The sequence below is a fragment of the Mytilus trossulus genome, chromosome 2, assembly GCF_036588685.1.
Source record: "Mytilus trossulus isolate FHL-02 chromosome 2, PNRI_Mtr1.1.1.hap1, whole genome shotgun sequence".
Taxonomy (NCBI): domain Eukaryota; kingdom Metazoa; phylum Mollusca; class Bivalvia; order Mytilida; family Mytilidae; genus Mytilus; species Mytilus trossulus.
The window spans coordinates 49,902,503-49,920,189 of NC_086374.1; the positions used below are offsets into that span (position 1 = coordinate 49,902,503).

The following is a 17,687-nucleotide window of genomic DNA, read 5'->3' on the forward strand; positions in this document are numbered from 1 at the left end:
TTGATTGGGATACATGTGTTACAACAACAGGAGAGGTAATATTTAATTCTGGGGCAAAGTTTGATTGGGATACATATGTTACAACATGAGTGGAGGTAATATTTAATTCTGGGGTGAAGTTTGATGGGGATACATGTGTTACAACATCAGGAGAGGTACTATTCAATTCTGGGGTGAAGTTTGATGGGGATACATGTGTTACAACAACAGGAGAGGTAATATTTAATTCTGGGGTGAAGTTTGATGGAGATACATGTGTAACAACATCAGGAGAGGTAATATTTAATTCTGGGGTGAAGTTTGATGGAGATACATGTGTTACAACAACAGGAGAGGTAATATTTAATTCTGGGGTGAAGTTTGATGGAGATACATGTGTTACAACATCAGGAGAGGTAATATTTAATTCTGGCGCAAAGTTTGATGGGGATACATGTGTTACAACATCAGGAGAGGTAATATTTAATTCTGGGACAAAGTTTGATGGGGATACATGTGTTACAACATCAGGAGAGGTAATATTTAATTCTGGGGCAAAGTTTGATGGAGATACATGTGTTACAAACTCAGGAGAGGTAATATTTAATTCTGGGGCAAAGTTTGTTGGGGATACATGTGTTACAACAACAGGAGAGGTAATATTTAATTCTGGGGCAAAGTTTGATGGGGATACATGTGTTACAACATCAGGAGAGGTACTATTCAATTCTGGGGCAAAGTTTGATGGGGATACATGTGTTACAAACTTACAACATCAGGGGAGGTAATATTTAATTTTAACTTTCAATTTTATAGCTATCCACATACACTTACTATTTATTAGAAGCGTAAAGTGTATTTAGTTAATTTTTGTGTTTGTATTATAACTCTTGCACAAAGATTATACTTGTAAATGTTAGAAGTTCCAACAAATTTTGATGTTGTTGAGACTTGAATTAGTTTAGAATGCATGTATAACATGCATTTATAATATATATTTGATAGATACCATTGAGACTAATGCACATCATGTGTATAAAAAAAAATACCAAACTAAAATGCTCTATGAAAGTGAGGCAAAATACGCCAAGGGGATATTCAAACTCATAAGTAGAAAACAAATTGACAATGTCTTTGCAAAAAAAACAATTAAAAAAACAAACAACAGTATACAAAACACAGCAATGAAAACTAAAGACTGAGTAATATGAAACCCACAAAAAATTGGTTGCTGATCTCTGGTGTTCTGGAAAGGGTAAGCAGTTACTGCTCCACGTGTGGCACCCGTTGTGTTGCTAATGTAATTTCAACAACAATTGGAAGTTTTTAACGACCTTCACTGGCTATAATGTAATTTCAAACCAGGGGATAAGTCTGATATAGTAGGTCATTTCCGCATAAAGGGGACAATATCTCTCTAGTCATCATCTTAACATTTTTGACAGTGAATAACAACACTTCATCCAAAGAAAAAAAACCATATATTTAGAACAAAATGACTATTAATTCAATATTAAGATTTCTTATATATGTTGAATTTATATTTCTTTTTTTCAGCCAAAAGTATTGTGTCGTTATTCCGATCCTGGTCATGTGATTCTGTTTAATGTAGAAGGATCAGGAACAGTGATATGTCCATCTGGATCACAGATGGTGGGATGTTCTTACTGGGACAGGTAAAAGTTATTGTTTTAGACATATAATATGGATTAATTTATTCAGATAATTTGTAATTCGTTGAACACTTAAATTTGTGGTTCCTCTGTGCCCACAGAATCTACGAAATTTGGTATCCAATGAATATTAATAAATCCACCGTAGTTTTCAACAATAAATCAATTTGGTGTCAGATATAACTTATAACTATACAAACTGTAAGAATTGTTTAAGATTCAGAGTAAAAAATCCTTATAAGTTATAAAGTTGTTTCTACATTGAAATTTATAAAGGTTTGAAGTGCTGTGACTAGTTGATAATTATAATTGATTGTAAGTCATACATGAATGTTCAGGATTGTTCTCAGTTGTGTGGATAGCCTTCTGAAATTTAACTGAAGATAGTGTCCAATAAAAGAGCTGTTACAAAAAAAAAGTTCAACCTTATAATTAGATCTTACAGGCAGCCTCATTGTACCTAGATGATGAATGATAATTTGAACCCCTATTGTCTTATATAAACTTTATTATTAGTGTATTCTTTGTAAGAGAATATTAATTAAGATATGTATATTTTTCCTCCAGTTCAGGTCAACTGAAGGGTAATGGAGAAGCTGACAATGCACAGTATACAACAGGAACATGTAGCATGAGACATGGATGTCAACAGTGTCGTCTGCAGGCAAGATGTAAAAGTAAGGAAACGTTAAGAAAACACATTTTTAATCTCCACTTATTGAAGGGAGAGTCTGGAGTAATTGTTAGTGTATCCAGGTGTAATGATAAGTCGTTATACTAAGGCTATTTTTTTCTTATTTTTTCTGTAGACTTAGCTTTAATTTTTTATAACCATGCATTGGCAAGCTTGATAACTCGTAATTGTTTGTCAGTAACTAAATGTACGATGATGTCCCATACGGAACCTTCTGACCTTGTTTGTTTACATTAAAATTTCAATGGCGTCAAAATCACGTGATGTCAATTCGTTATATCCAATCAAATTGCTCTACTGTCAATTAGGGGATTTTTCAGTCTACGGCAATTACGTTATTTTTTTGTAGGATATTGCTTCAAAATAGTTTGCAATAGTTCTGGGTTTTATTCAACACGAAAACTCTTTTTTTGCCATCCCTTTGAAATCAAGGGAATTTTGTATGAATATTTACCTACAGTCATGATGGTCAGAATATCGATCTTTTTATAATGAATAAAAAGAAAATTCTATGAAAAATAAATGTAAATTGTTTCTTATTAACCAACTCTATATGCCTGTTCAAAATTATGGCATGGACATCGTTTTTTCATATAGTTTTCCTTTCATTTTGGTTGGACTTTTTTCGCGGGAAAATCGAGAAAGAGGTAAGGAGCATGTCATTTTTAAATTCCTAAAAATACGATTTGCTTGACCTATATTGCCTGCCACAAGATTGATGACGCTGAATGGAATGTACACAAAGCAATGGAGGCCGGAAATGGGATTTTGTGAAGTTCAAGAATGTTTTTAAATATTCGGAAGTTGAGATTGAAACGGGCATTAGAAAATTGGCATTTTTTGGCAATAATTGAGAACAACAATGAAAACTTACCTTTAGAAATGTTTTTTTATTCAAAAGTGCAGAAAAAACGTATTTTGCACTATTTTTCTACGCCAGAAGTACCGTAGTGACATCAATGCGGAGTTTCCCCGTGTGTTAAGTTCAAACACAAATACCTAACGAACTGACAAGATGAACGATCTTAGACTACGGTAGGATATATTTATTAAATATAGACTTAAAAAAAAAACTGACTTTATTACAAAAATAAGACATTGGCTTACTGTACCAAACAAACTGTAAGCAGAAAAAATATTGCACAAAAGGATTTCAATGAAGATTTCTGATAAGTAGTTCTTTTTCAGTCATATTTATACAGAGAAACCAAAAGTCATACAGTCAGAATAATGTCTAGTGTTCAAATGTAATATATGGCATTCAAAAGAACTTATTTTGTGTCAATATTTTCCTCAGTCAGTACATTTAAACAATATGATAGGTCACATTATCTATATTTAATTTTTGAGTCATTCTTATATTACAGAGTTTGATTGTGGCTGCCAAAATGGAGGTCATTGTCACATGGTCACTGGAGAATGCATCTGTAATGATGGTTACTATGGTAGCAAATGTGAATCATTTGATTACTGCAGCTTTTATGAAAAACAAAATGGACAGAGTGCTTGTGGATCAGGGGGTAAGGATGTTCTTATTAAATGTATTGAATCCATCTAATTATAATTCATCTAGACACATGCATTTCTTCATTTAATGTGTTTCCCGCAGTTTTAGTTTGTATCCCAGATTTGTTTTTTTCTCATTCGATTTATGAATTCCGAACAGCAGTATACTACTGTTGCCTTTACCTTTTTCGATATTGATTGTTCAAATTTTAAGTGCCAGTCTTTGTAAGAATCAGGCAATTTTGAAAAAAACCAAAACATGGCTGAAAAAAACCGACCTACCTAGCCATCCTATTTTGAAGTAACCCTCATCTTGAGTAAGAAATGGTAGGTCTTTAGTGTCGGCGTGTCTGGTAACTTGAGAAATCTTGAGATAAACTTTGGTTAGAATGATAGCAAATTACACAGTAAGCTCCCCTTAATTGAAAATTTCTAGTGCATTGTAACCAAATTTTATCTTCAATTACCAGAAAAGGACAAGGAAACGAATGGTATATTTTTGCACCATTATACATTTTGAACATAAATAAATGTCAACCTGGATGGGTTTTTGTTTGTCATGTTTTCACCACTGCCTAATTCTTAGGTAGACTAGCCCTTAAGCACAAATGTTTAATATATTTGAACTAGCTGTTTTATGAAATGTTATTAAACACTGCCATGGAATAGTTTGGTTAAGATTTTAAAAGACCTTGCTCCAAGTCTTATATTTAGTGTTGTTTGACAAAAAAGATTATTTTGATATACATCTTTCAACTTTGTGTGTCTCTGTAGCCCAGTGGTCTAAGTAGTCCAACTACTATATTACCAGCATGTAAACCTTACAGTTGTGATTCCCAATCCTGTTCAAGACAACTCCAATTTTTAACCGGATTTTTGTGACAAAAATGTCAGTTATTAAATTGGGGATGCTCGGCGGGCGGGCGGCAGGGCAGGCAGCAGGGCAGGCGGCAGGGTGGGCGGTCGGTCGGGCGGGCAGCAATCAAATGTTGTCCGTGCATTAACTCAAGAACCGTTCAACCAAAGCTTTTAAAATTTTAATATGTTGTTACTGACAACTAAATGAAGGTCAAGTTCAATAATGGCCATTTTGACTTATACCGTTCAGGAGTTATGGTTCTTGAAAGATTGAAAAATGGCGTTTCCAGTCGTGTCCGTGCATTTACGCATGAACTGTTCTACCAAAGCTTCCCAAATTTTAATATGTTGTTACTGGTGACAAAATGGAGGTCAAGTTCAATAATGACGATTTTGACTTTTACCGTTCAGGAGTTATGGTTCTTGAAAGATTGAAAAATGGTGTTTCCAGTCGTGTCCGTGCATTTTCTCATGAACCATTCAACCAAAGCTTTTCAAATTTTAATATGTTGTTACTGATGACAAAATAGAGGTCAAGTTCAATAATGACGATTTTGACTTTTACCGTTCAGGAGTTATGGTTCTTGAAAGATCGTAAAATGGTGTTTCCATTCACGTTGTTGCATTTACTCACAAACCATTCAATCTAAGCTTTTCAAATTTTAATATGTTGATACTGATGACAAAATAGAGGTCAAATTTGATATTGAGAATTTTAACTTTCACCAATCGTCAGTAATGGTTCTTGTGATATTGCCAGGACACAAATAAATGCTAATAAATCCGGTATGCTGTCGTTGTGACAGCCTCTTTGTAATTGAATAGGATTCTAAGTTTTCCTTCTGAAGGTCAGCGGTTCTCTTTTTCGGGCACTCACACATTCTCCACAAATAAAAACTTGACTGACATAATAGTATTGAAAGTAGATTAAAGGCCAATCAATCAATCAATCAATTAATCTTTGTGTTGATATCATTTACTTTCAGGAAAAAAAACATATATTGTAAATGAAAAATAGTGTTTGATAATGATGGCAAAATTGTATAGGTTGACTGAGTAAATTAATTTTTACATCATGATAAAAAATTTATCAAATTCAATAGGAACATTTTAGATTCATGAAGAATTTGAAAAAGCTATATACTGGCTAACAGTTTGAAGCTGGTTACCCTATTCTGTGTTTATAACAGGTGAAACAATATCTTCTTTCAGGTATATGTTATGCTGTCCCAGCTAACAGTGTGAAGCTGGTTACCCTATTTTGTGCTCAGATTCTGTGTTGTAGTGATGTACCTATATTTGTAATGATATCTTCTTTCAGGTATCTGTAATGCTGTCCCAGCTAACAGTGTGAAGACATATGGTGGAGACAATGTTGGGGATCATTGTATATTTCCTTTCACCTATAACGGTACCTCATATGGTACCTGTATTGAAAGTAATGATGTAAGGGTCTTTATCATTTTTATGCCCCATTTATGGGCATTATAAAATTGAGAATAGAAATGGGTATTGTGTCAAAGAGACAACAACCCAACCATGTAACAGATATTATGTTTTCTGGTCTGTGCATCCATTTGTCTGTTTGTTCATTTGTTTGTTCGTTCTTCCATTCATGTTTGTATGTTCGTTCATCTGTCCTGCTGCCTTGTGATATAATCTTTCTAATTTTAAGGCAAAACAGGCCTCTACATTAACATTTTTTCTAACTTGTCCCTTCGGACAAGTGGTAATAAAATCAGCTTGTCCGAACTCTTAACTTACTTGTCCGAATTCATAATTGAAAATCTAACATATTGATGATTTATGCAATAATAACACTTGGGCTTTGATTGTACCCAATAAAAGGAGCATTTTGTAATGTTATATGAATACCGCATCAAAATACATTTCATTATTTCAGAATGAAAGTTTTTTTGCAAGACTGTGTTTTCTGACTCAATGTCATTATCATTTGTCAATCATTAAATCATCATTTCTTCCCAAACCACTACGTTCCCCTATGGACCTATTCATTCTTTAGTAGTGGTATGGGTTAAACCAAGGATGTAAATACACCTGGCCACCTTGAACATGTATATGAGTAAACCTTTTTAATTTATTGATGATGTCAAAACAAGCTTTAACAATTTATTTTGATTTGTATATACATTGATATATGATCATGAAGTACATACACATTTCACTAAAAAATCTGCCTTTAGTTTTTAGAATTTTTTTTTTTTTTTTTGTTTCATCTTAAATTTTTATATCATAGATCTTATCAAATAAAACCTCTTTTAATGTATTGTTATGCATAAAAGCAAAATCAAATGAAACATACTTTAATTTAATATTTTAAAGTTTAGGTAAAACTCCACATGGAGGTGCTCCTAATTCAAGGAAGCTTATACTAATTAGATACATTAACATTGGTTTCTTTCCCCTTACTTATATCCCCATGGTCAATGGCTGCCAGCATGTTCAATACTTAATCAGAGACATATTATACAAGTTTTATATGTCTCTAGTTCAATCAATGAATAATTATTTCATTAAGTATAATCAATAAAACAATCATTCATATTTGTGGGAATGTATAAGTCTTGAATTTGATCTATTTTTATCTGACCTTGATTTTTCACTTGTCCCATCGGACAAGTAGTATGGTGAATGTACTTGCCCGACACCTGTGTCCACTTGTCCCGGACAATCGGACAAACGTTAATGTCGAGCCCTGCAAAATTAGAGGTCTGACCCTAACTTCACGGTCAACTGAACACAGAAAATGACCGTGCTATTGGGGCATCTGTGTACTATGGACACATTCTTGTGATTTACTTTTATCTTGACTAAATCTCTAAAAGTATACTTTTTTGTCAAGCTTTTTTCAAAGTTAGACAATATCACTTATTGTCCCAGTCAGTAGCTGCGTATACTTCTGTTACCCAAATTTAAGAGCAAAAGATTAAAGTAAAGAGGTTAAGTGTAGCAGGACACTGCCACTCCAACAATTTAAAAATTGATAGTGCAGTAATGCATAAAAGCAGTTACTTTTATCATATCTATGTGAACATTATTTTAAATGCATAAAGACTATAGATTGTGCAGATATGTGCAGATTTTTTTCAGTTTTATGATTAAGGGTAATTTGAAGCTGCATAATTACTCATTTACTTGTAGTGACAGAAGAAATAATAATTTACACAATTTTATGGCCAGATTTCTCAATTCTTGATTAGGTTGGTCCACCATTTTCTTGTGGGTCTGTTTTTGATGGCACAAGAGAAGGGTATGTTGATTTAGGAATGTGGTCCCCTGGCTCAGTCTACACAATGGCTGCATGGGTTAGACCAGACAAGGCAGATGGAGTCAGGAGGGTAAGTATGTACACAATATAGTCATAAATTGAAACCTTTGCTCAATTTCACTACTTGCAATGTTTTATTTTGGTAATGCAATATGAAGTTGTGCAATTAAGAAATATATCTCTGAAAAGCTTTTAAAATTCCAAACACAATATACTGTGGATTTACCAATTCGTTGGATACCAATTTTCGTGGGTTTCTTGGATACAGACGAACCACGATTTCAAGTCTTCAACGAATAACATATTTTCAATAGGCTTTGTATACAGAGATTGGCAAAACCACGAAATCACATATCCACGAATATGCAAGTTTTCAGCAATCCATGAAAATTTATAACCACGAAAATAAATGAATCCACAGTAGGCTAAAAATTTATAAAAATATACCAAATAAAAAATCAAGTCTACAGGAAGTGGTATTGACCATGTAATAAAAAAGAACTTTAAGATTTTTAAATTTTGATAACAGCCTAATGAATGTGAAAGAAGATTGCTTCTATCTTCTGGATTTAACTTTATAACAGGCGTATTGATCCCTAAGGAAATAGTACACATTCATGAGGGTAGAATTTGTACTACAAATGTAGTACTAAACAGAATACCATTGTATGCTTTTAAAAAGTGACAATTTTCTTCTTTTTTTAAATCAATCCACGAAATATCGTCACTGATTTAAAATTGTGGAACTTATTTCATACTGTTCGAATACTATGAAAGGCCGTTCATGTCAAAAACCCGATAAAGTAACGCGTTAACATTTAACACGATAAAATCACATTTAACGCGATTAATGTAGTTTAAACGCGTTAAAATTATTTTTAACGCGTTAATTGATAATTTAACGCGTTAGGCAATTCACTACAAAAAATGACAGAAAAACTTTCTACTTTCGCCTTAACTAAGTTTTAAGACGTCAGGTTTTACTCGAAACCTAATAAATGAAATGGCCGGATGTTTCATATCTACGTCTATTAACGCGATAATGTTGAGATTAGCAAAACATTACGTAAAAGCTTCTTTAACGCGTTAAATGCAATTGTAACGCGTTAAATGCAACTTTAACGCGTTAAAAGCAATTTTAACGCGTTAAACGCAACTTTAACGCGTTGAAAGAAACTTTTATGCGTTAAAAGCAACTTTAACGAGTTGAATGCAACTTTAACGCGTTAAAAGCAAGTTTAACGCGTTAAAAGCAAGTTTAACGCGTTAAAGCAACTTTAACGCGTAAAATGCAGTTTTAACGCGTTAATTGTTATTTTAACGCGTTAAATGCATCTTTAACTCGTTAAATGCTACTTTAACGCGTAAAATGCAGTTTTAACGCGTTAAATGTTATTTTAACGCGTTAAATGCATCTTTAACGCGTTGAATGCAATTTTAACGCGTTAAATGTAACTGTAACGCGTTAAAGCAACGTTTACTCGTTAAATGCAACTTTAACGCGTTAAATGCAACTTTAACGCGTTGAATGCAACTTTAACGCGTTAAATGCAACTTTAACGCGTTAAATGCTACTTTAACGCGTAAAATGCAGTTTTAACGCGTTACATGTTTTTTTTAACGCGTTAAATGCATCTTTAACGCGTTGAATGCAACTTGAACGCGTTAAATGTAATTTTAACGCGTTAAATGCAACTTAAACGCGTTAAATGTTATTTTAATACGTTAAAAACAACTTCAGATTTACATTTGTCAACCTGTCTTTACGCTTTAAATTTTGTTTATATGTCCAGTTGTTCAGATACTTTACTTCGTCTTTTTGCATCATGTGATGTCTGTATCTAACATTATGGTTTACCATAAACTGGTAGTTTGACGTATACTTACATAAGTCTCTACAGGTTAATTTTGTAAAATAAATTTTAAAACAAGAGGCCTTTAATAGCGTACATCGAGCATCTAGTAAACCATGCCCAATAATGTAACGAATCTGTGCCGAAAGAAAGAGGATGACCATTTGATATCCATTGGGGAAGGAGGATGTTATTCTTTGTTTTAACTACTTACTAAGTCGGGTTTTTTTTTCGCCGCGCAATCATTCATTTTCGACATTTTGACCTCTAAATACTGCGTTGTTTTGTAATATGGCATGTACAGAGAACAGATTATTTATCCCACTCTCTAAAATGGGCGCTATTATCAATGCCCTACCTGTAAAGCCGAAAGACACTGTCTCTCTGTCCGTCCGAATTTTGTTCAAGGTTATGATTTTCTTTCTGATATTGTTTGACTCTTACCCCATTGTTTTATTTTTTATTTACATTGAGTCATATATCACATTTGTTCGGTCAGTGTTTCATCGTTAGTTCTTTTAATACTAGTATGTCATTTGATTGAGTAAAACCATTTCAGTTAATATTTCAAAGCGTGTCTTTCTATGTTTTTCCATTTGTTTTTATAGATTATACCGTTGGCTTTCCTGTTTTTGCACTAGTCTTTTTAAGGCCCTTTGTACCATGCTGTTCAGTGTGAGCCAAGAATATACAAACTTTGCGCACGATGTTCCTACGTTACACCACCACGACGTCAAAGAGAGATTTCTGAAACGTTTGACGTACATTAATTTTATTCAATTTGCAAGTTTCATTTGCTTTTTTTATGTAGTTGGTTGATTCTAAATCTGTCTCTATTAATTTTGTGATGTCTATTTACCAAGAATTTATTTACCCAAAGTTGTGGAAATCGATTAAATAATTTTTACCCTTAATTCACATTTAAAATGTTGTATTGTCGTAAGTAATGAACTTGAAGGAAGGAAAAATGGGACAGAAGTATACGGTTTTCTATAAATAAATTACGACAAAATTTTAATCGCAGGCTGCTAAAAATGCATGAATGCATATCATCTGTCATTGTAAATTTTTCATGTCTTGATTCAACCCTAATACAAATATATCCGACACTCTGCAAGTAAATAAAAACATATTTACCCTTGATTAATTTGAATTGAATTGTATTAAAAATTTACTTGACACATAATCATCGAATGAAATTATTATAACCCGATCTTGAAAATTATTTTCCAAGTCATTTGAAGTTTCTTGCTTTTAAAATGAACTAATCTTCTCCTGAATCGTCCGTATAATACGGGGATGCATTACTTCAATGAAACTGTTTTTGTCGCCGTTTCTGATAAGGCAGCAACCATTTGATTTTCTGGAGGGGGGGCTATGGTTTTTTTTGGAAAAAAAAGTTTGTTTCCAGTTTTTTGGTGAAAAAAATTATTTGTTTAGGACCTTGAGAAAAAAAGAATAGAATCACTATACAAAAGAGATAAAACAGTTGTTTAAAAATGTAACGTTGGACATCCGTTTTTTTCACAAAGTTTTGTTGTATTAATCCTCAAATATACTAGATATTACTAAGCATATGACCAAGAGCTATAAGAAAATAAAGGAAAACATATATTTATATTAGGATCCATTTTGTTACATCTTGTGATCAATTTTATTTGGCAATCGCCAATGGCAGTCAGCAGGGTTAAAGAACATCAGTTGTTCGACCTGTTAGTCAAATGCGTTTTGTTTAAATATACTTTTTCACTCTTTAGGTCTTTTGGAAAATGTTGTTTGTGCTGTTTTTAGACCCTTCTACAACGAAATTTGTTTGACATGCACACGTATAAAAACTGCGGTTTTTATCCAACGCAGTCATAGGTTTGAACGTAGTTTTCAATTTAGACTTGTTTATATTTTTTGTTTGGGCATGTATCATATTTTCCCTCCGGTTTATATGATCCGTTCATCCTATATATTGACTCTTAAAATTCAAGAGTTAATCTAAAAATGAGGGTACTTTCTCTTAAAATGAGGGTACTTTTTATATGGCCTTCCAAATACCGTTTCGATCCCTAACATCACTGAAGAGACATTTATTGTCGAAATCCGGATATGGTGTACTAAAGAAATATTGACACCGAATGTTTGTGGCACAACATCCTGTCCACAAGTTAACAATTTTTTTTTCTGTGACGTATTAAATTTATATTAGGATCCATTTTGTTACATCTTGTGATCAATTTTATTTGGCAATCGCCAATGGCAGTCAGCAGGGTTAAAGAACATCAGTTGTTCGACCTGTTAGTCAAATGCGTTTTGTTTAAATATACTTTTTCACTCTTTAGGTCTTTTGGAAAATGTTGTTTGTGCTGTTTTTAGACCCTTCTACAACGAAATTTGTTTGACATGCACACGTATAAAAACTGCGGTTTTTATCCAACGCAGTCATAGGTTTGAACGTAGTTTTCAATTTAGACTCGTTTATATTTTTTGTTTGGGCATGTATCATATTTTCCCTCCGGTTTATATGATCCGTTCATCCTATATATTGACTCTTAAAATTCAAGAGTTAATCTAAAAATGAGGGTACTTTCTCTTAAAATGAGGGTACTTTTTATATGGCCTTCCAAATACTGTTTCGATCCCTAACATCACTGAAGAGACATTTATTGTCGAAATCCGGATATGGTGTACTAAAGAAATATTGACACCGAATGTTTGTGGCACAACATCCTGTCCACAAGTTAACAATTTTTTTTTTCTGTGACGTATTAAATTTATATTAGGATCCATTTTGTTACATCTTGTGATCAATTTTATTTGGCAATCGCCAATGGCAGTCAGCAGGGTTAAAGAACATCAGTTGTTCGACCTGTTAGTCAAATGCGTTTTGTTTAAATATACTTTTTCACTCTTTAGGTCTTTTGGAAAATGTTGTTTGTGCTGTTTTTAGACCCTTCTACAACGAAATTTGTTTGACATGCACACGTATAAAAACTGCGGTTTTTATCCAGCGCAGTCATAGGTTTGAACGTAGTTTTCAATTTAGACTTGTTTATATTTTTTGTTTGGGCATGTATCATATTTTCCCTCCGGTTTATATGATCCGTTCATCCTATATATTGACTCTTAAAATTCAAGAGTTAATCTAAAAATGAGGGTACTTTCTCTTAAAATGAGGGTACTTTTTATATGGCCTTCCAAATACCGTTTCGATCCCTAACATCACTGAAGAGACATTTATTGTCGAAATCCGGATATGGTGTACTAACGAAATATTGACACCGAATGTTTGTGGCACAACATCCTGTCCACAAGTTAACAAATTTTTTTTCTGTGACGTATTAAATTTATATTAGGATCCATTTTGTTACATCTTGTGATCAATTTTATTTGGCAATCGCCAATGGCAGTCAGCAGGGTTAAAGAACATCAGTTGTTCGACCTGTTAGTCAAATGCGTTTTGTTTAAATATACTTTTTCACTCTTTAGGTCTTTTGGAAAATGTTGTTTGTGCTGTTTTTAGACCCTTCTACAACGAAATTTGTTTGACATGCACACGTATAAAAACTGCGGTTTTTATCCAACGCAGTCATAGCTTTGAACGTAGTTTTCAATTTAGACTCGTTTATATATATATATATATATATACAACTCGTCTAAACATCAACCCAACAATGTTGGGTTGATGTTTAGACGAGTTGTATATACATTATGTACACAGCCATGTATCACCATCATTGATGGCGATCCGATGGATACATCTGTTGTAGGGTTGTCACTGACTCAGACGTACTTATGTATATATATATATATACTGAATTAGTTTTTATAATGGTTAGTGTTTGTTAACATTTTATTTTGTTTTGCGGCGGAAATTTCGAAGATTCTGTTTTAAAACATAGGGGTTGTAATGTAGGAACAGCGTGCATGCCGTTACAATGAAGACTGTAATTTATTCCCGAGTGTGCCAAAATGTTATCTTCTTCATTGGTGTCATCTTCTTGTATTTATGGTGGTATGTTTTCATTTGCAGCACTTGTTTTTGGTAGTATGTTGTTCAAGATACCTGTTACAAATAGGACATTAGAACTTGTATAGTTTTTAGTTAACAAACCGAGTTTCCTATTTTGAAATCTGGTTTGATAAGGAGAATGGTTTAATCGTGAGAGGAAGACAAAATGTAATATCTTCATTATCCTCCTCGTCTGAAATGTCCTGGGGTTGAAGTCATAAAACTTTGCTAAATGCTCGGAGCACAAAAATCGTGCTCGAAACATGAAATCCAGCATTTTCATTTGTTGATTTACGAGTACGAGTACAAAAACTGACTCGCAAGGCCAGACCTCACGGTCATTAAACTTTTAAGCATGATTTTTGTACTCAGACTCGAAAATCAAATGGCTGGATTTCATGTTTCGAGCATGATTTTTGTGCTTGGAGCACTGAGCAAAGTTTTATGCCTTCACAACACGCTACTCCAAAAAAATTGAACAGATCATAGTATTCGTTAGCAACATTATTCTATAACTCCAACCAACGATGTTTTATCGCATTAAACGATGTTTTAACGCGTTAAATGAAGTTTTAACGCGTAAAATGAAGTTTTAACGCGTTAAATGAAGTTTTAACGCGTTAAATGATGTTTTAACGCGTTAAAATAATGTATCGTAGCAACGTTTTTGTGTTGAATTTAACGCGTTAATGTGATTTATTATGACACATGTGGCCAGTGCGACGGATATATTATCGCGATAAACGTCAATTTGCACCTACGGGATAAATCCCAAACTTGATAATTGCAAAGTTTAACGCGTTAAAAATATTGATTTCTTTTCGCGTTAAAGTCTTGTTTTAACGCGTTAAAACTGTATTTATCGCGTTAAATTTTAACGCGTTACTTTATCGGGTTTTTGACATGATCGGCCTCTCATAGAATACATACATGTCAACTGTTCTTTAGTACTCTTACAACAACTCACTCTGTTCTTAGTGATAGTATTTATTTTGAACCTTATTTCAAAATCAATGCCCTTGGAAGAAAATTTGATGATAATTTAAATTGAACATTAATCCGTATGTAGCAAATTGGAAAAGAAGGAAGATTGAAATACATTTGTTTATTTTATTATTGCAGACAATAATTGGAGGAGTGGGTGACTGTCTAGATTATGGTATTTACCATTTTGAGAACTTCTGGGTTTACTACAAAGGAACAGACAGTGCATGTACTCGAGGAATTGACACAGGTGTCAGGATCCAGACTGGAGAGTGGTATCTAGTGGCAGCAATTCAGAATGGCACTCATGTTATAAGTTATGTTAATGGTAAACAGAGTGCTGTTAAGGTATGAGACGTATTGTGTTGGGCCATACATTAGAAAACTAACAGCCTTATTTATGTAAAAAAATGAATGAAAAACAAATATGTAACCCATAAACAAACGACAACCACTGAATTACAGGCTCCTGACTTGGGACGGGCACATACATAAATAATGTGGCGGGGTTAAATATGTTAGCGGAATCCCAACCCTCCCCTAACCTGGGACAGTGGTATAACAGTACAACATAAGAAAGAACTATAATAATCAGTCAAAAAAGGCTTAACTCATCAGATGGACAAAAATACAAGCGGACGTGGCCGGGTACTTAAACATCCCAACACAAAAAGACACAATGAACAGATCTGAGAGTACTCACAGTTATCTGACAGCTAGTTCAAAGCCACTAACAAATAATAAAAAAATCATGCATCTAAGACTAAACTATCAACACGACATACAACATCCAATGGATTTAGTGTAAAGACGTCAGAGAAAAACATGACCTTGTGCAATGTCAAGTTACAGGTATCGACAGATTGTACATCCATGAATATGTATAGGTATATTACATACTAGTAATATTTAGTTAGCTTTTAATCTACAAATACACAGTCATTGGACAAAAGTGAGTTCCCAGTCAAAAAAAGTACTATCATTTCAACTAAAATCGATAATTTTCAAAAAATTATTACGAAGTAACTGTATGAGCGATTTTCTAAATATAGATACCAAAATATGTAGAAATATCTGAAGTTTTATTGTTTATTTGGTTATAATATTATTCATGCTCATTTTAATTTTCTGACGAGATAAACACATAAAAAAAAATCTTGAAAAGTTTGCTATCATTCTTACCAAATTAAAATCGTAAAAATTTGCATTTGTGTTTTAACTTATCAGTATCAGAGGATGAAAACAAAACTCAAGAAAATTATGAGTAAATAAACAATGAAATTTCAGACATTTTTACATCTTTTGGTATCTATTTTGTCAAAATTGCTCATACAGTTAGTTGGTAATATTTTTTTGAAAAAAAAACCGATTTTGGTTGAAATGATAGGACATTTTTTTAGTGAGAACTCACTTTTGTCCCATGACTGTATATGCAATATTTCATGTATGAAAATATTTTATTATCTACATGTCAGTTGTGCAGGTTTTATTTGACCTTGACCTCATTTTCATGTTTCATTGCTCAGTTTTAAGTTCTTGTGTTTTGGTCTGTTTTTCTTGAACAAATAAGCAATATGTCAACTATATTTGTTGTATGGAAGAATTGTTCACTGTACATGCCTGTCTGCCATGGTTCATCTGACCTTGACCTCATTTTCATGGTTCATTGGTCAATGTTTATCTTTCTTGGTTAATGTTTAGTTTATGTGACAGTTGTAATAAAGCTGTATATTTATGACTATCAACATAATATCAATGATTAATAAAGAAGGCGAGACATTTCAGTGTGTGCACTCTTGTTCTAGGTAATATAAATATTAAACCATTTTGCACTTCAGACATTTAAAGACTGTCTTTCAACTGAAGTATCATTTCGGTATGTTTGTCTAACCTGCAATACATGTCTTGGAAGTCAGTGCATAATTGTAAATGTTCTTGCATAATTGATAAAGTTGTAAACATTTAATAATCAGGTTTGCTCGGATTAAATATTTGTAATAGATAATTGGCATATAAGTTTACTGTTGTATTTAGCATTAATGCCTCTTAATTATAAGCAGTATATGAAGTACTTAGGGTTATATCAGACTCAATAATGCCAGGAGATGCAAGATTCCATACAAATGTAAAGCATGACAAAAATGTGTAAATCTGTGTATAACTTATTCTGTTTGTAGGTTAATCCAAATGTATTGCCAACTACCAGTGGTTTATGGATAGGTGGTGAGGTTTGTTGTCCAACCAATAGATTCAAAGGAATGATCAAAGTAAGAATATTAAAAGAAATATAATGAACTAATATCAAATTTGAATTATTTACTAGGACCAAAATAAAACAACATTTGTTTAAGTGTCCACTGTTTGTATGCACTTACTATTATAGTGTTTATCAAGTTCTATCTTTGAAAAAAATATTTTTATTTATAAGAAAAGATAATGGTTATAGATATGAGATTTTTGGTTACAGTTGTCAGTTTCTGATAAAGTTGGTGTATTATAATTAGTTCACCAACTTTTTCTATGAATATAGCCCTTGATTTGTTTAGTTTAACGAAAATGGTTTCACTGATTTTAACAGTTTTTTGGGGGCTAAATTTTGATTTAGTTGATTTTTGGTACTAAGGGAATTAAAGCCCTTGGATTTCATGACAATTTTGTATGATTAAGTCTTATTAACAGGAATATTTAGGTTGAACTAACACATCTAGTTTAAAGACAGAAATAAGCTATAAACCCAAAAAATGATTTTATGAACAATAATGCATCCTAAAAATATGGTCCTTCTTTGAAAGAAATTGATTTAGTGTAATAACTTGTTACTGTGATGACCTTTTCTTGTTTAAATATATAA

The 17,687-nt window shown here is 32.9% G+C and overlaps 1 protein-coding gene across 2 annotated transcripts in view; it reads left to right on the top strand.

Annotated features, from left to right (window-relative positions):
- LOC134707479 (uncharacterized) overlaps window positions 1–17,687 on the top strand; it is an 89,072-nt gene that overhangs the window by 19,920 nt on the left and 51,465 nt on the right. Inside the window, exons 1-8 of one of the 2 annotated variants that reach the window (XM_063567240.1) lie at window positions 658–695; window positions 1,537–1,655; window positions 2,220–2,329; window positions 3,714–3,866; window positions 6,032–6,156; window positions 7,932–8,069; window positions 14,975–15,184; window positions 17,014–17,103. In XM_063567240.1, the coding sequence (XP_063423310.1) occupies window positions 1,630–1,655; window positions 2,220–2,329; window positions 3,714–3,866; window positions 6,032–6,156; window positions 7,932–8,069; window positions 14,975–15,184; window positions 17,014–17,103 (852 nt within the window). In that variant the 5' untranslated portion in view covers window positions 658–695; window positions 1,537–1,629. Of the gene's footprint in view, window positions 1–657; window positions 696–1,536; window positions 1,656–2,219; window positions 2,330–3,713; window positions 3,867–6,031; window positions 6,157–7,931; window positions 8,070–14,974; window positions 15,185–17,013; window positions 17,104–17,687 lie in introns of those variants that run through there. The other variant, XM_063567239.1, reaches the window with a different exon arrangement.